The sequence below is a fragment of the Thamnophis sirtalis genome, unplaced genomic scaffold (genome assembly GCF_051295495.1).
Source record: "Thamnophis sirtalis isolate CommonGarterSnake01/CBP01778 unplaced genomic scaffold, rThaSir2_p1.2 scaffold_9, whole genome shotgun sequence".
Taxonomy (NCBI): Eukaryota; Metazoa; Chordata; class Lepidosauria; order Squamata; family Natricidae; genus Thamnophis; species Thamnophis sirtalis.
Window position 1 is genome coordinate 73539623 of NW_028261389.1, and position 19493 is coordinate 73559115.

Below are 19493 nucleotides of genomic sequence, written 5' to 3' on the forward strand. Positions count from 1 at the left end.
AACAGAAATATTGGTAACGATGGTAAAACAAGGAGACTTAAAATTTGCCATATTAAGATGGAGAGCAGATGAAGTGGCTGCTCAGAGTGATCCTCTCCAAAATGTCCTTCCTGGGACATTAGTTAGTTGAAACCACTTTGTTCTATATTGTCCTCTATAACTGAATAACAGAGTTGGAAGGGACCTCGGAGGTCCTCTAGTCCACCCCCCTGCTCAGGCAAGAGATCCTATACCAGGCAAATGACTGTCCAGTCTCCTCTTCTTCCAAGCCTCCAGTGATTTCTGAAGGCAACTTCTGTTCCACTGGATAATTGTTCTCACTGTTAGGAAATTTCTCCTTGGTTCTAAGTTGCTTCTCTCCTTGATTAGTTTCCACCCATTGCTTCTTGTTCTGCCCTCAGGTGCTTTGGAGAATAGCTTGACCCCCTCTTCTTTGGGGCAGCCCTTCAAATATTGTAAGACTGACAACCAAATCACCTGGCTGTATGCACGCAATTCTAGCAATTCTAACTTCTTAAGGGAAACTACATTTTGGCTCAGAGATACAAGACGTTGTGCACACACACCAGGGGTGGGTTTCTCGCCCCGTTCCAACCGAATCGGTTGGAACGGGGCCGGCGGCGTCCTCGTGCACGTGCGCAGTGCACGCATGCGTACTAGCGCCTGTGCGATGCTCCAGCTGCTCCTGGAGGATCGCACAGGCGCTGTATGCGTTCTGCGCATGCGTGGAAGCGCAGAACTCGTCAAAACCAGGTAAGAAACGCGGGTGGATCCTTCGGCGTTCCCGGAAGTTACTTACTTCCGGGTTCGCCGACCAACCGGTTCGCGGGACCGCCGCAAACCGCCTGAAACCCACCCCCACCCCCACACACACAATATATGAATCAGTGGTGGGATTCAAATAATTTAACAACTGGTTCTCTGCCCTAATGATTTCTTCCAAAAACCAGTTCACCGAATTTTAAATACTAAAGCACTGAGGGTTCTTTTTTAACAGCTTTATTGTAACAGAACTCTTTGACAGAACAAGAAGAACAAGAACAACGCCCGCCTGACAGCTATTTATACTTGACAGCTGTCAGGCGGAGAACCAATCAGGGAGGCGCAACTCTCCCACCGGCCGGCAGCCGCGCCAGAGCCAATCAGCTCTTCTTCCTGCTCTGGCCACGGCTGTCGGCCGCGTCAGGAGGACGCAACACCTAACTACTCAGAAAGTTAACAACCGGTTCTCCCGAAGTGGTACGAACTGGCTGAATCCCACCACTGATATGAATCCATTCAATTGTGGGTTACTTGACATCGATAAGACACGTATATGAATGTAAGGAAGTCAATACTGGTTTATTAATTGAGCCTCAGCTTGGATAGTGAAAGGTGGCTCAGTGGCTAAAACATTGAGCTTGTCGATCAGAAAGGTCGGCAGTTCGGCAGTTCGAATCCCTCGTGCCACGTAATGGAGTGAGCCCCCATTATTTGTCCCAGCTTCTGCCAACCTAGCAGTTCGAAAGTGTGTAAAATGCAAGTAGAAAAACAGGGACCACCTTTGGTGGGAAGGTAACTGCATTCCATGTGCCTTCGGCGTTTAGTCATGTCGGCCACATGACCACGGAGACGTCTTCGGTCAGGGCTGGCTCTTCGGCTTTGAAACGGAGATGAGCATCGCCCCCTAGAGTAAGGAACGACTAGCACATACAGTATGTGCAAGGGGAACCTTTACCGTTTACCTGGTTAGTGAAGATCAGAAACAGTCAAAAATTAGGATCAGGAGTGTCATTCTTTCTTTAAATAAATAAATTTAAATAAATTAAAAAAAAAACCAAGGTGGGACCCGGCTACTCAGCTAGCTGAGTCTTAGATTCCGTGTTCATTGTAGATAAAGAATACTTTACAATATATTTTTTTTTAAAAAAAGAACCTGCACATTTGGTGGTTTCCAAGACTACCAGAACATTGAGTGTTATTGAGTTTCAGTGGTGTGTGTGTGTGTGTAGATATGCTCGGAGAGAAACTGGTTAAATCCTTGAATAGTTAAGGATGTATAGCAGCTTGAGGGGGAAGGGAGCGAGGGTGTATTTTATACTTTTATTTATGTTGAGGAAAAGCAAAGGGAATCTGAGTTACGGTACATACGGGGAGCAGAATGTATAATAAATGTGAGCTTCCTCCAGCTTCAAATGTTCTTTTATTCATTTCTCTCTCTCTCTTTTTTTTTTTTAAGAGGGTGGGACTTGCCTCCTTCGCACACCGGTCTGGGATTATATCTATCGCTCATCCAAAATTATTTACTCTGTCAAATGCCTTGGTGCCCAAAGCTTGTGAAATCAAAGCCTCCTGCGTGGTTTAAGCTGATCCCCCCATCTGCTCCGTTCCTTCAAACGCAACAGTTAATACAAATTCTCTGCCCATCCGGCACACTCTCTCTTCTTCTCCTCTGGTTTTACGAGGAGGAAGCCGCAGGAATCTGTTCTGCCCGTCGCATCTTTTGCTGAATACTTTCCGCTTTTCTTCCAGGTGATTAACAACTATCTGGATGGGGCTCAGCCTGGGGCTCAGTCAGAAAATCCAACGCCGTCGCCCGGAGGGATGCATTTCCGAGACAGCAAGAGGAAAGTGGACTATGTCTTAGTCTATCACTACCGCAAACATTCCTCGGACAATGGTGGTGAGAGTCAAGGCCCCGTACATAGGCCGGGCTCTTTGGCGATTATTTCTAATGGGGAGACCGCCAAAAGCCAGCCGAAACAACAGGAAGGATCTACTCCAGAAGCCCAGGTGATTGATGTCGCCCCACAGGATGCTTTGGAGGTTGCAAAAGAGGAGCAGAGGGAGGAGTTTGAACGCAACTTGTTGGAAGCTGGTTTGGAGTTAGAAAAGGAAGTGGAGGTAAGAGAAACTCAACAGTGCGGGTCCGGTTGTCTCCTCATTGACAATTTCTTTGCTGCTGTTTGTACAGTCAAAGTGACTTACACACGTAATTGTCCTGCTGTAGCCATATAGCGATAGCACCAGTGGTGGGATTCAAATAATTTACCAACCGGTTCTCTGCCCTAATGTCCAGCTGGGTAGGCGGGGATCGGTGGTCATGGATCATGTGGGTGTGGCCAAGTCAATGTCACTCAGGTCGATGGGCACTTTGCCTTAGTTGTTACAGTGGTAATAAGGGTTAACCGGAGAGGCAGTTTCTGTAAGCAGGGCAATAAAGATTAGGCTAGAAACAACACCAGGATGTTTCCTTCCTGCCTTCCTTACAGGATTAGCCCTGTAAAGTGGGAAAAAAACAAAAGATTTCTTCCAACAACCGGTTCTCTGAACTGCTTAGAAAGTTACCAACCAGTTCTCCCGGATAGGTGCGAACTGGCTGAATCCCACCACTGAATAGCACTTAGATTTATATATTGCTTCACAGTGCTTTGCAGCCCTCGCTAAGTGGTGTACACAGTCATCCTATTGCCCCCAACTATCTGGGTCCTTATTTTACCAACCTCGGAAGGATGGAAGGCTGAGTCAACCTTCAGCTGTGCAGTATCGAACTGCTGGCAATGGGCAGAGTCATCCTGCAATACAGCATTCTAACCACTGAGCCATGAGGAAGGAGAATGAGAAAGGGAATGAGGGAGGAAGGAAGGGAGGGAGAGAGGAAGGAAGGAATAGCAATAGCACTTAGATTTATATACCGTTTCACAGTTCTTTACAGCCCTCTCTAAGTGGTTTTACAGAGTCAGCCTCTTGCCTCCAACAATCTGAGTCCTAATTTTACCAACCTCAGAAGGAGGGAACGTTGAGTCAACCTTGAGCTGGTCAGGATCGAACTGCTGGCAGTGGGCAGAGTCACCCTGCAATACAGCATTCTAACCACTGAGCCATGAGGAAGGAGAATGGGAAAGGGAATGAGGGAGGAAGGGAGGGACAGAGGGAGTGAGGGAGGGAGGGAGAGAGGAAGGAAGGAAGGAAAGAAGGAAGAAAGGAAGAAAGGAAGGAAGGAAGGAAGGAAGGAAGGAAGGAAGGAAGGAAGGAATAGTAATAGCAATAGCACTTAGATTTATATACTGTTTCACAGTGCTTTACAGCCCTCTCTAAGCAGTTTTACAGAGTCAGCCTATGGCCCCCAACAATCTGGGTCTTCATTTTACCAACCTTGGAAGGAGGGAAGGTTGAGTCAACCTTGAGCTGGTCAGGATCGAACTGCTGGCAGTGGGCAGAGTTAGCCTGCAATACAGCATTCTAACCACTGAGCCATGAGGAAGGAGAATGGGAAAGGGAATGAGGGAGGAAGGGAGGGACAGAGGGAGGGAGGGAGGGACAGAGGAAGGAAGGAAGGAAGGAAGGAAGGAAGGAAAGAAGGAAGAAAGGAAGGAAGGAAGGAAGGAATGAAAGAAGGAAGAAAGGAAGGAAGGAAGGAAGGAAGGAAGGAAGGAAGGAAGGAAGGAAGGAAGGAAGGAAGGAAGGAAGGAATAGCAATAGCAATAGCAATAGCAATAGCAATAGCACTTAGATTTATATACTGTTTCACAGTGCTTTACAGAACTCTCTAAGCGGTTTTACAGAGTCAGCCTATGGCCCCCAACTATCTGGGTCCCCATTTTACCAACCTTGGAAGGGTGGAAGGCTGAGTCAACCTTGAGCCTGGTGAGATTCGATCTGCCAAACTTCGGGCAGCCGGTGATCAGCAGAAGTAGCCTGCAGTACTGCACTCTAACCCCTGCATCATCACGGCTCTTATGGAGAATGTCTGACAGAATCACATCCTCTTCCCCATTTCAAAACAAAGGGAATACCCTTGTATTCTGGCTGCTCTCTGAGCTTGGTGGTTTTCTTGCAGACATTTCAGGCAACATCACCAGTGCACGGATGACGTTACCTAGTCAGGTCATTAAACGTCTGAAGGAAAAGCACCAACTCAGAGAGCACGAAGGAGCCCACTGTTCCACCCTGATCTACAAATATTGTTTTCTAAAGGAGATATATTAGAGAAATTTATACAGGAGAGAAATTATTCATGCAGCGGAAGGGAGCAGAACTGGATGCCTCCATGTTCTGCCCCGGCAACGCAAGATTTGAAAAAAGTAATGTAGCTCCATAATTCAGCTATCCCACGTAGCTGCATCACGAATCTATAAAGTGTAATGATTAGGTGCAATGTACAGGAATTATGGATGCATAATTTGCACCCTGCAATTTTATTGTTGCTGTTCAGGTGGCTTCAGGGCAGGGAATTGTTAGAATAGAATATATGGAGTGGAATGGAATGGAATGGAATGGAATAGAATATGGGATAGAATAGAATATAGAATATAGAATATAGAATATAGAATATAGAATATAGAATATAGAATATAGAATATAGAATATAGAATATAGAATATAGAATATAGAATATAGAATATAGAATGGAATACAATATAAAATGGAATGGAATGGAATGGAATAGAATAGAATGGAATGGAATGGAATAGAATAGAATAGAATATGGGATGGGATAGAATTTAGAATTTAGAATTTAGAATTTAGAATTTAGAATATAGAATTTAGAATATAGAATATAGAATATAGAATATAGAATATAGAATATAGAATATAGAATATAGAATATAGAATATAGAATATAGAATATAGAATATAGAATATAGAATATAGAATATAGAATATAGAATATAGAATATAGAATATAGAATATAGAATGGAATGGAATACAATATAAAATGGAATGGAATATAGAATGGAATGGAATGGAATAGAATATAGAATATAGAATATAGAATATAGAATATAGAATATAGAATATAGAATATAGAATATAGAATATAGAATATAGAATATAGAATATAGAATATAGAATATAGAATATAGAATATAGAATATAGAATATAGAATATAGAATATAGAATATAGAATATAGAATATAGAATATAGAATATAGAATGGAATGGAATACAATATAAGATGGAATGGAATATAGAATGGAATGGAATAGAATATAGAATATAGAATATAGAATATAGAATATAGAATATAGAATATAGAATATAGAATATAGAATATAGAATATAGAATATAGAATATAGAATATAGAATATAGAATATAGAATATAGAATATAGAATATAGAATATAGAATATAGAATATAGAATATAGAATATAGAATATAGAATATAGAATGGAATGGAATACAATATAAAATGGAATGGAATGGAATAGAATAGAATAGAATGGAATGGAATAGAATAGAATAGAATAGAATATGGGATGGGATAGAATTTAGAATTTAGAATTTAGAATTTAGAATTTAGAATTTAGAATTTAGAATTTAGAATTTAGAATATAGAATATAGAATATAGAATATAGAATATAGAATATAGAATATAGAATATAGAATATAGAATATAGAATATAGAATATAGAATATAGAATATAGAATATGGAATGGAATAGAATAGAATGTAAAATTGAATGGAATGGAATATAGAATGGAATGGAATAAAATGGAATAGAATAGAATAGAATAGAATAGAATTCTTTATTGGCCAAGTGTGATTGGACACACAAGGAATTTGTCTTTGGTGCAGATGCTCTCAGTGTACATAAAAAGACAAGATTCATTCATCAAGAATCATAAGGTAGAACACTTAATGATAGTCACAGGGTACAAGTAAGCAATCACGAAACAATCAATATCAATATAAATCGTAAGGATACAAGCAACAAAGTCCTGCAGTCATAAGTGGGAGGATATGGGTGGGTGATAGGAATGATGAGAAGACTAATGGTAATAGTAATGCAGATTTAGTAAATAGTTTGACAGTGCTGAGTGAAATATTTGTTTAGCAGAGTGATGGCATTCGGGGAAAAAACTGCTCTTGTGTCTAGTTGTTCTGGTGTGCAGTGCCCTATAGCGTCGTTTTGAGCGTAGAAGTTGAAACAATTTATGGCCAGGATGTGAGGGGTCTGTAGATATTTTCACAGCCCTATTTTTGACTTGTGCAGTGTGCAGGTCCTCAATGGAAGGCAGGTTGGCAGCCATTGTTTCTTCTGCAGTTCTGATTATCCTTTGAATTCTGCCTGTTTTGTTGAGTTGCAGAACCAAATCAGACAGTTAAAGAGGTACAGATCACAGACTCAATGATTCCTCTGTAGAGCTGTTTTACTAGCTAATGATGCCTATACAGTTTCTTAAGGATTTTCTTCAAACGGGATGCTCTGTTTTCATCACGGGAGATGCTCCCCCAGTAAGAACAATAGCAGAATCTCAAACCTAACATCTTATGGTTTCCAAGTGCCGGATTTTCTATCAGCTGGTGTTGCCTGTGAGTTGACAGCTCGACTCTTAAGATGACAGTAGAGTCACTGAGGATTAGGCTGGACCTCCAAGACTTGAGGTTTGGAGAGATGATACTTGCTGGCAGAAATGTGAAGGTTTACTTTAAAAAACGTGATGTGGGGTTCAGCATTGTTTCACACATACATAAGCGATGAGCCAGTGCTCAGAATTCCAAGTATTATGCTGAGATTCAAACTTTATCCTTGAGGTTTTTAACTGGGGAACTCACAATTCAGTGGGAAATAAACCTGATCCTAAGCAGTAGAAACAGAATAAAAGAGTTGGAAGGGATCTTGGAGGTCTTCTAGTCCAACCCCCTGCTCAAGCAGAAGACCCTATATCAATTTTAGAGATTGTCCAGTTTCTTCTTTAAAAACCTCCAGTCTTGGAACATTCACAACTTCTGGAGGCAAGTTGTTCCACTGGTTGATTGTTCTGTCAGGAAATTTCTCCTCCGTTCTAAGTTGCTTCTCTCCTTGATTAGTTTCCATCCATTGCTTCTTGTCCTTCCCTCTGGTGCTTTGGAGAATAGCTTGACCCCCTCTTCTTTGTGGCAGCCCCTCAAATATTGGAACACTCCTATCATGTCACCCCTACTTCTTCTTTTCCATAAACTAGATATAGCCAAATTCCTGCAACCGTTCTTCGTATGTTTTAGCGGCCAATCCCCCAATCATCTTTATCCCCCAATCGTCTTTGTTCTATTTATTTATCAAATTGATACAGCTGACTCTTTTAGCGGAACAAATTTAACTATTGTCGTATTTTTTGGAGTATAAGATGCACCGGAGTATAAGATGCACCAAGATTTTGAAGAGGCAATTTTGTTAAAAAAAGTTTTTGCAAACTGCAGACTTCTCCAAAACAGCCCATTTTTTTGTGAAAATGGGCCCATTTGTTTGTTTTTTTTTAAAGGGGGGCATGCATAGCCTTTAGGAGCTTGTAGAATGCTCCTGGAGGGGTGGGGCCCCTCAAAAAATGTGCAAAAAACAGTCCTTTTTTGCAAAATAAGGGCATGGAGCCTTTAGGAGGCTTATAGAGTGCTCCTGGGGGGGGGCAAAATTGAGCAAAAAATTGCCCATTTTTCGCTCATTTCTGCCCTCCCCGCCCCCCAGGAACACTCTGGAAGCTTCCTAAAGGCTATGCACGGCCATTTTGGTGAAGGGGCGGGGTTTCAGGAGGCAAAAAAATGCTGTATTCAGTGTATAAGATGCACCCAGATTTCCACCTTCTTTTCTGAGGGAAAAAGGTGCATCTTATACGCCGAAAAATATGGTAATTAAACACCTCGGTCTGAGAGAAATGGAGCGTGTGGTTAGGGGATCAGCTTCCTTAGTTTGTTCTTTGTTTACCGATTCTGCCGAATTGCAGATCTGGAAAGGCCTCAATCGGCCTCCCTTTATCTGCCCAGTAGCCAAGAGAATTCCCGTTGCTTCTAAGGCCAGCAAGGCAGCTGGTTGAACAGAGGGGACCCCATTAAACTGTGCTTGGCTGCAGCCTCTGAGACACAACCCAAAAGGGCAAATGTCCTCGCCGGGTGGAGATGCATTGCAGTTGCCACGAGAGGCGAGACAATCCTGTCTCTGGCCAGTTCCTCCATGCACTTTGCCATCTCAGCTGGAGGCATCATGATAAATAGAAATCTGAACCACGAATTGCACAAAAACATCACGTGGCTTGTTTCGTTGTGGCTCAAGGCTTAGAATAAAGGTGCTTTATTAAAGCCAAGAAATTAAAAGACGCTTGCTCCTGGGGAGGAAAGCTATGGCAAATCTAGACAACATCCTAAACAGCAGAGACATCATCCTGCCAACAAAAGTGTGCATAGTCAAGGTTATGGTTTTCCCAGTTGCAATGGATGGCTGTGAAAGTTGGACCATAAGAAAGGCTGAGCACCAAAGAATGGAGGCCCTTGAACTCAGGTGCTGGAGAAGACTCCTGTGAGTCCCTTGGACTGCAAGGCGATTAAACCAGTCAGTCCTAGAGGAGATCAACCCTGCCTCCTCTTTAGAAGGCTGGATCCTGAAGAGAAAACTCAAGTACTTTAGCCACCCAATGAGAAGGAAGGACTCACTGGAGAAGAGCTTCATGCTGGGAACGATGGAGGACAAAAGAAGAAGGGGACGGCAAAGAATGAGGTGGCTGGATGGTGTCACTGAAGCAGTAGGCATGAGTTTGGTACTATATCAGAGGATGGTAGAGGACAGGAAGGCCTGGAGGAATGTTGTCCATGGGGTCGTGATGGGTCGGACATGACTTCGCAACTAACAACAACCACAACATTAAAGCTAACAGTGACTTAGTGCAATGTGCATACCAGCCAAACACAAAGAACCGTTCTTTGATTTTAAAAAGCTGGGGTTGATAGCTCACCCTTGTGTGTGTGTGTGTGTGTGTGTGTGTGTGTGTGTGTGTGTGTGTGTGTGTGTGTTGTCTTTCCCCCTGAAGCTCTTCACAGGACTTTTTGAGTATGCCAAAATGATATAACCAGAGACTCCACTGATTAAAAACAAAACAAAGCATGTGTGCATACAATGGAAAAATGAAATTTGTTATATCATCCTCCCAGCCTCTTGCTAAACCTTTCCAGTCTAGAGACATGCCTCTCCCCTGGGGCTTCATCCGGAGAAACCTTCAGGGATCTGGAGGATCTGAATCTTAGGCTTGCATTGGAAGGTTCCCCAGTGGATCCAGCTGCAAACCCTCATCCTCTTGAAAATCCCAACTTGTAACATAAAGGAGCAAAAATCAAACGTGGAGAAGAAAATGCATCAGAATGGCCACATATTCCTATTCTGAGGCTCTTAGTTTCAGCTCTGACAGATGCTGAAGCGGATATTTTCAGGACAACTGAAATTTCATCTAGAACCTCCATTGACAAATAAGGGAAAGGGAAAGGTTCCCTGCGCACGTATGTGCTAGCCATTCCCAACTCTAGGGGGCGGTGCTCACCTCTGTTTCACAGCCGAAGAGCCAGCGCTGTCCAAAGACGTCTCCGTGATCATGTGGCCGGCATGACTCAACGCCGAAGGTGCACAGAATGCTGTTACCTTCCCACCAAAGGTGGTCCCTATTTTTCTACTTGTATTTTACGTACTTTCGAACTGCTAGGTTGGCAAAAGCTGGGACAAGTAACGGGAACTCAGTCCATTACGCGGCATTAGGGATTTTAACCGCCAACCTGCTGGCCTTCTGATTGACAAGGATGAGGGACCACTGCACCCCTCATCCACTGACAAATACATTAGCAGTTAGACTTAGCAGTTATACTTACATTATACTTAATCCCATTCATCTTTTCTCAGTCCTCTGGAATAAGTGTGGAAAGGGGAGGAGCATTTTATTAACATCAAATCCTCATATCCTATTTTAGCTGAACATCCATAGTATTTAATACCAAAAATTCCATCTTCCATGCAGTATAGTTTATTATCATTCTCCCTTCTTTATGTAGTTATATCATATATCATAACATTTTCCCCATATTAATTAACATTTAACTGTATATATTTTATTTTATTTTTTGATAGTGATAATTATTGTGATTAATACCCTTTGTATATAATCCAAAAATATTTCCAACCTTCCTTTCTCATATCCAATTATTATTTATCATAAATATGTAATAGATATCGCTGAATAATAATTGATATTGATAGTAATGTATATAAAAAGGGGAGGAGCATTTTGAAGGAACCTAAAATATTTCATAGCAAGATAGTTCTTACAACATGGCCAAGCTACAATGGTACAACTAGAAGTGATTTTTTCCCATGGTTTTTTTTTTTACAAATATATCAAATCAACGAGTGTGGCACTTGGGTGTCATACATTCTAATTTAAATAAAACTAATAAAATTAATTATAATTGTTACATTCAATCAACATATATTTCTAATAAATATAAACATTTGTGTTAGGTTGCAATTTGTCATTATTCCATGTCAATAATTCCAATTATTCTCTTGTTATTACTTTTATTTTATTATATAAAGGTGTATACGCTAATATCCCCCCTTCTTTTATTTCTATCACTTATTCCAGCTTTAAATCATGCCACCCTTTATTGAAAGACTTTCCCTTTCTATCCTAGCTAACTTCCAATCATGTCATTTACCTTAAAAAAAAAGAAAGAGAGAGAAAATGAAAAGCAAATCAGAACAACAACAACAAAAGTGAAATCATCTATCCATCGTCTCTTGCCCACTTCAATACTTTAATTGCTGTGCTTTCCCCCCCCCCAAAATACGTTTATTTCCATTTCCATTTCATTTCATACAATCACATGTATACTGTGCATGACCGGGGCATATAACATTGAATAATAAACACAGCCCTCGCTTTCATAGACCCTACCCCCCAAAATACAAACCCAATATGCCACCTTGACCCACCATACACCCTCTTTCACCCCCTCCAACTTACATTCTTCCTTCCAACATTCCCCTCTACTACCTACTTCCCCTCCCCCTCTGTCTCTCCTCTCTCCCAATACATTCCCTCCCTTCCTTCTCCTCCTGCCTCCAATCCTCTCTCCCACCCTCGCTACCCCTCTTTCTTCTTTCGCTCTACTCCTCCCTTCGGTGTATTTCTATTGTCTATCAATATATTCAGCTTGTCCCATCTTTACACTACCATTAAAAAGCCACAGTATACAAGTGCAATCATGTGCTTTTGCTGTGCTTTTTTTGATTTGCCTCCCAGATTCATCTCTTGAATTTTTATCTCTGTCTGTGTCTGTTTCTTGGCTGTTCAATCTAGATATTATGTTGTTGTTGTTATTATTATTATTATTATTATTATTATTATTATTATTATTATTATTATTATTATTATTATTTTGTAGCTCATGGTTGAACTGCGCGATCCTTGATCGCTTTCTTACGGACATTTCATTATCCAAACTAGGTAACCTCATCAGTGCTAGGAGGGAGTAAGGTTTGGTCTCTGCTTATACACAAATGCCTTGCCTCTCTCTGTGTATGTATGTGAATCAGTGGGCTCTCCTGCCTGAGCAGGGAGTTTGACTAGATGGCCTCCAAGGCCCCTTCCGGCTCTGCTATTCTCTCTTTCTCTCTGTGTGTATGTGAATCAGTGAGCTCTCCTGCCTGAGCAGGGAGTTCGACTAGATGACCTCCAAGGTCCCTCCCAACTCTGTTATTCTGCATTCTGGCCAGTCAATAAATGTCACCATAATCTCTACAGAAATTAAATAGCTTCTCTCTAGTCCCTGGAGGAGGTAGGCATTCTCCTCTCACCAACGGCAACCAGTTCTTGAAAATGTTGCACATGAAAACAAAAGGCTGTTTGCAGGAAGGGGGCAAGCAGCTGGCAGAGTCTTTTGTTTATGGAGCTTATAGGCTGCCCCCGATCCCTTACGAGTCTGAATGGCTTAAAAAGACAACCCTAAGATACTGCAAAATACAGATTGGTATTCAAGGTAATTTGGCCCCAAATTTCTGCTGCTAAGCAAGAGGCTTGTTCAGTGAGTTTTGACCCCGTTTTTATGGCCTTTCTTGCCAAGTGAATCATAGCCCTCGATAAGTTAGTAACCTGGTTGTTAAGTGAATCTGGCTTCCCCATTGATATTGCTTGTCAGAAGGTCGCAAAAGGGGAATCACGTGACCCCCCCGGGACAATGCAACCGTCATAAACATGAGTCAGTTGATAAGCATCCAAATTTGATTCACGTGACCTTGAGGATGCTACAATGGCAGTAAATGTGGGAATCGGTCATAAATCATTTTTTTGCAGAGTGTTCTTGTAACTTTGAGCCATCTCTAAATGAACTGTTGTGTTGTTAAGGACTACCTGTACGGAAATCACCAAATATGCAGAATAGCAGAAACAGAATCACAGAGTCGGGAGGGGCCTTGGAGGTCTTCTAGTCCAACCCCCTGCTCAAGCAGGAGACCCTGTACCATTCCAGGCAGATGGCTGTCCAGTCTCTTCTTTAAAAAACCTCCAGTGAATGGAGCACCCAAAACCTCTGGAGGCAACTTCTGTCCAACCGGTTAATTGTCCTCACTGTTAGGAAGTTTCTCCTTAATTCTAGGTTGCTTCTCTCCTTGATTAGTTTCCATCCATGGCTTCTTGTCCTGCCTTCAGGTGCTTTGGAGAATAGCTTGAGCCAGGGAAAAAATGTGGGGATTCAAAGAAGAGCCAGGGCATGATGTTAGATTGACAGGTGAAGGCTGTTTGTGTGTTTATTTACCAGGCACACAGCCCAGAGCAGACAGACTCACAACTTAGTCTTTGAACTCACAAGGCTTAATGGGCAGTCCCATTGCAATGACATAGAACAGTGATGGGAAACCTTTTCAGCACCCAGTGCCCAAACTGGAATGTCAGTGCATTTGGCGTGCATGTATGCATGCCAGCGCACTGGAGACCCAAAGACAGCTGGCCACTGCACATGCGTGCATCGGGCCAGCTGTTATCCTGGTTTCCGTCATGCGCATGTGCACCGCCCAACTGGTCTTTGTGTGCGCTGGAAACCCGAACACCAGCTGGACAGTGTGCGCATGCCATTTTTGGGGGGCTGTTTTGGTAGCCATTTGGAGCCATTTCCTGGCTGTTTTCAGGCAATTTTCCAGGCCATTTTATTTGTGGGGGGGCATTTTCACAATGTTTTTGGGCAATTTTCAGGCTGTTTTTTAAAGCCATTTTCAGACTGTTTTGGGGCCATTTTCAGGCCCAAAATGAGCACCAAGGAAGAAGGAGTAATAGTTGTTAAATCGTGGCATTATCTGCCCTGTGGAGTCATAGGAGGAGAGGGGAGAATATCCTTTCCAAGGGCATCCATACTGTGACCCCATGATTAATCTCCTTTTTTGGCAAGAGGGCTCTCCTCTTACTCACCCCAGGGATCAAATTACACCAGAGATTTATTCTCAATCCTTCCTCATCTGGGGGACTGATCAGTACCAAGCCCTTTTCACCAGGATATGTTGCCAAAAGAATAGCCCTGGCACAAGTTCCTCACAGCCTCTTCTTGTTTCCTGCTCCCTCGCTGCTGATATTTTACTTTTTTCTAACCATGGCACCATGGGAAGACCTTCAGAAGACAGTAGAACAGACAGAACAGAATAGAAAATATGGAATGGAATGGAATAGAATAGAATAGAAAATATGGAATAGAATGGAATAAATGGAATAGAATATAAAAGAAAATATGGAATGGACTGGAATAGAATAGAATGGAATGGAATTGAATGGAATGGAATAGAATAGAATAGAAAATATGGAATGAAATAGAATGGAATAGAATAGAATAGAAAATATGGAATAGAATGGAATGAATGGAATAGAATAGAATATAAAAGAAATTATGGAATGGACTGGAATAGAATGGACTGGAATAGAATAGAATAGAATAGAATAGAATAGAAAATATGGAATAGAATGGAATGGAATAGAATAGAATATAAAAGAAAATATGGAATAGAATTGAATGAATGGAATAGAATAGAATATAAAAGAAAATATGGAATGGAATGGAATAGAATAGAATAGAAAATATGGAATAGAATGGAATAGAATAGAATATAAAAGAAATTATAGAATGGACTGGAATAGAATGGAATGGAATGGAATAGAATAGAATAGAAAATATGGAATGCAATGGAATAGAATAGAATAGAAAAAATATGGAATGGAATAGAATAGAAAATATGGAATAGAATGGAATGGAATGGAATGGAATGGAATAGAATAGAATAGGAATGGAATGCAATAGAATAGAATGGAATGGAATGGAATGGAATATAAAAGAAAAGAAAAGAAAGGAAAGGAAAAGAAAAGAAAAGAAAATATGGAATAGAATGGAATGAATGGAATAGAATGGAATAGAATGGAATGGAATATAAAAGAAAATATGGAGTGAAATGAATAGAATAGGTTAGAATGAATGAACATTGTTTCTCTGACTGGGAAAATCTGGGAGTCAAAACTACCCTCATCTTCAAATTGCCAAGGTTGAGCAACACTGCTATGGAGAGAAAAACAGAATTGAAAATCTTGCCATCTGGGGCCTAACAACCTCTCAGAACTTTCCTCTATTGCAGGGGTCAGCAACCTTAAACACTCAAAGAGCCACAAAAGTCCTAACCAGAAGCCCCCCCCCCAATTCAATTCTGTAGCTGACCGGAAGTCCGGTTCCCTCACCACAGAGTCTCTTCCTAGCAAGGCATCCCTTTTTTCTCTACCTGTCCTAATCAGAAGCCCTAGCAATTGTGGAGCCAACTGATGACATGGAGCCACAGCAGAGGGATAAAAGAGCCACACGCGGCTCCAGAGCCACAGGTTTGCTGACCCCCTGCTCTGTTGTCAGATAGCCACATTGGTAGATAACCTGAGGATGTTCAGAAGGCTTCTGTTAATGTGTTTTGCTTGAATCTCAGGAATAACAGACTAAACAGAATTGGAAGGGACCTTGGAGGTCTTCTAGTCCAACCCCCTGCACAAGCAGGAAACTCTATACCACTTCAGACAAATAACTGCCCAATCTTTTCTTTAAAAAAAATCCAGTGATGGAGAAACACACAATTTCTGGAGGCAAAAATGAGACTTTTATGAACTTTTAGGAAGTTACACACTTAAAATAGTTTGCAACCAAACATTCGGCACATAGAATAACAGACTCCAACTGAGGAGGGATAATCCATCTCAACCTTGGGCACTCTATGATGAAAAACATAACCATCACCCCCCACCATTCAAATTATGGGGGGGGGAAGAAAATTAGGGGCCAAGATGCAGAAAATTAGAAGACACATTTCAGTCTCCCAAGCTTAACATCTTTCAGATCCACCCAAAACCACCAGTCCACAAGTCTTAAAAGTTGCCAAATTCGGAGACTTCTTAGAATAGAATAACAGAGTTGGAAGGGACCTTGGAGGTCTTCTAGTCCAACCCCATGCACAGGCAGGAAACTCTACACCACTTCAGACAAATGGCTGTCCAATCTCTTCTTGAAAACTCCAAGTGTTGGAGCATTCACAATTTCTGGAGGGAAGCCGTTCCACTGATTAATTGGAATATATTTGCTGCATTTATGCTTCCAGAAGAGCAAGACAATTCCAATAGAGACCTGTATCAAGCAAGTTGTTTCACAGATTGATTGTTCTAACTATCAGGAAATTTCTCCTTAGTTCCAGGTTACTTCTCTCCTGGATTAGTTTCCACCCATTTCATCTTGTCCTGCCCTCAGGTGCTTTGGAGAATAGCTTGACTCCCTCTTCTTTGTGGAAGCCCCTGAGATATTGGAACGCTGCTATCATGTCCCCTCCAGTCATTAAATTAAAGGTAAAGGTTCCCCTCACACATATGTGCTAGTCATTCCTGACTCTAGGGGGCGGTGCTCCTCTACGTTTCAGCCCTGTTTGAAGAGGTCTCCGTGATCATGTGGCCATCATGACTCAATGCCGAAGGTGCACAGAATGCTGTTATCTTCCCACCAAAGGTGGTCCCTATTTTTCTACTTGCATTTTTACGTGACCCGACAAAAGCGCGAACGTCAAAAGCACGCCGACAAAACCGCGACGATAAAACCGCGATGTCAAAAGCGTGCCGACAACAGCGCGCCGACAGAAGCGCGATTTAAGTTAAGGTACGGTTTAGGGTTAGGTTAAGGGTTAGGTTTAGGGTTAGGTTTAGGGTTAGGTTTAGAGTTAGGTTTAGGTTTAGGGTTAGGTTACAGCGCGCTTCTGTCGGCGCGCTGTTGTCGGCGCTCATTCGGCGCGCGGTTTTGTCGGCACGGTTTTGTCACCGCGGTTTAGTCAGGCGCGCTTTTGTCGTTTGCGCATTTGTGGTGGAACCACATTTTTACACGCTTTTGAACTACTAGGTTGGCAGAAGCTGAGACAATAACAGGAGCTCACTCTGTTACATGGAGCCCAGGATTCAAACAGCTGAACTGCTGACCTTTCTGATCAACCAGCTCAGCGTCTTAGCCACTGAGCCACCATGCCCCCTTACGTTACAACATCTGAATATCTCTTCCCAGGCCTTCATGGTTCGTCTACCAATCGCCTGTGTGCAACATACTGTATTTCTTGATGGTTTGTTCCTTTGCTGTGAATAATGAATCTTAAAAAGCAGCAACTGTCACCACTTAGATATCTTCATTGTCCGTTCTCCATGCCGGTTTGCTGAACCTGTTGTCAGGAATTTGATCTTCTTTATATTTAATCTTCGTCCCCCTTTTTTGTTTCCCTGGCCTTCTTAAGTTTCATTACTAGAGCTTCCAAGATCATTTATGCGCTTGCTTCTCAGAGTAACCATATCGTAGCACGGCATAACACAGTTTTTCTTCCTGCAGTTTTAAAACTATGCTCATATTCTTCCAATTTAACCTCCTTCATTATGTATTCAGCATATAGTTTGAATCAATAAAGGGAGAGTACACAAGTTTGTCTCTTCTTTTGCCAACCTGGAAACCAGACCCCTTTAACTGAGAAAAATCTACTGAACAGCGTTCTTGGACAGCATATTTATGACAAGGCTGGGTATTATGGAAAATACCAGTACCAGCAATGTTTATTCAGTCAGCGACCAACGTTATGGAAAGAGATGCGTAAAATAATCCACACATTTTGAGGACGAGTTGACTTTTTTTTTAATTCATGTTTTTGGCAGGAACTATTTAAAAAATGGTTGAAGTGGATGGGAAGGCCTAAAAGACATGCAGATTGAAAGTGCTTCCTTCCACCTTCTTAAAGGGGAAAATGTAGGGAGGGGGTGTTTGCTTAATTGGGTGTTCTCTGCCAGGGGTGAAATTGAACCAGTTCAGGCTTGTTCAGGCGAACTGGTAGGGACGATTTGAATCAGTTCGCTGAACCGATAAAAACCACCCCTGGTTGGCCCCGCTCATGCCCACCCAGTCACCCAATCACCGCTCACCCCTCCTGGCGGCTCACTCGTCACGCGCCATTCCTCGGGGGCCCCAGAGCCGTCATCACCTCAATTTGGTCGGGCAGTGGTGGGATTCAAATAATTTAACAACCAGTTCTCTGCCCTAATGACCATCTGGGTAAGTGGGGCTTGGTGGTCATGTGACTGGGTGGGTGTGGCCAACTCAAGGTCACTCACGTCGATGGGCGCTTCACCTTAGCTGTCGCAATGGAATAAGGGTTAACCGGAGAGGCAGTTTCTGTAAGCAGGTCAATAAAGATTAGGCTAGAAACAACACCAGAATGTTTCCTTCCTGCCTTCCTTACAGGATTAGCCCTGTAAAGTGGAAAAAAACAAAAAGATGTCTTCCAACAACCGGTTCTCTGAACTACTTAGAAAGTTACCAACCAGTTCTCCCGAATAGGTGCGAACTGGCTGAATCCCACCACTGGGGTCAGGCTTTGCCACAGAGTCACTGCCAACTCAACGCCCGGCTTGGCTGGGTTGGGGAATGGAGCTCCAGCCTTGCCCTGGAGCCGCTGCCTGCTCGCCACCCATCTCAGCTGGGTCAAGGAATGCCCCATATCCCAGCTCCAAGCATACACAACCGGCAAGGGGGGGGGAAATTAAATTTCACCACTGGTCTCTGCCCCAAACCCTAATAGCATTTTTGTAAGGTCACAAAGCCTATGGAGATTCTCAGCCATCCAGGTCATGGTTGTCCCAAAGATGGGTTTTTGTTTTTGCTTTTCAAGAGCGGTTAAAGAGGCCATCTATGTCAACATTGAACAGCCCCCTCTCAACAGAGTGGGGGGGATACAACATCATCTATCTCCAATCTGCAACACAGTCCTTTCAGCAGTTCCAAGAAGGTTCACATCTGTTAGCACCCTTCAGGTGACCCCCGAGGATACAAACTGCCAGGTGAACATAACGACCAACTGCATTCAGTTTTGGTCGCCACGATGTAGAAAAGATGTGGAGACTCTAGAAAGAGTGCAGAGAAGAGCAACAAAGATGATTAGGGGACTGGAGGCTAAAACATATGAAGAACGGTTGCAGGAACTGGGTATGTCTAGTTTAATGAAAAGAAGGACTAGGGGAGACATGATAGCAGTCTTCCAATATCTCAGGGGTTGCCACAAAGAAGAGGGAGTCAAGCTATTCTCCAAAGCACCTGAGGGTAGAACAAGAAGCAATTAGTGGAAACTAATCAAGGAGAGAAGCAACTTAGAACTGAGGATAAATTTCCTGACAGTTAGAACAATTAATCAGTGGAACAAC

General features: G+C 42.4%; 1 protein-coding gene across 1 annotated transcript in view; it reads left to right on the forward strand.

Annotated features, from left to right (window-relative positions):
- Positions 1 to 19493, forward strand: part of ANO2 (anoctamin 2) — a 151395-nt gene that overhangs the window by 18438 nt on the left and 113464 nt on the right. Inside the window, exon 3 of the mRNA XM_087722261.1 lies at positions 2512 to 2883. Within this exon, the coding sequence (XP_087578387.1) occupies positions 2512 to 2883 (372 nt within the window). The remainder of the gene's footprint in view (positions 1 to 2511; positions 2884 to 19493) is intronic.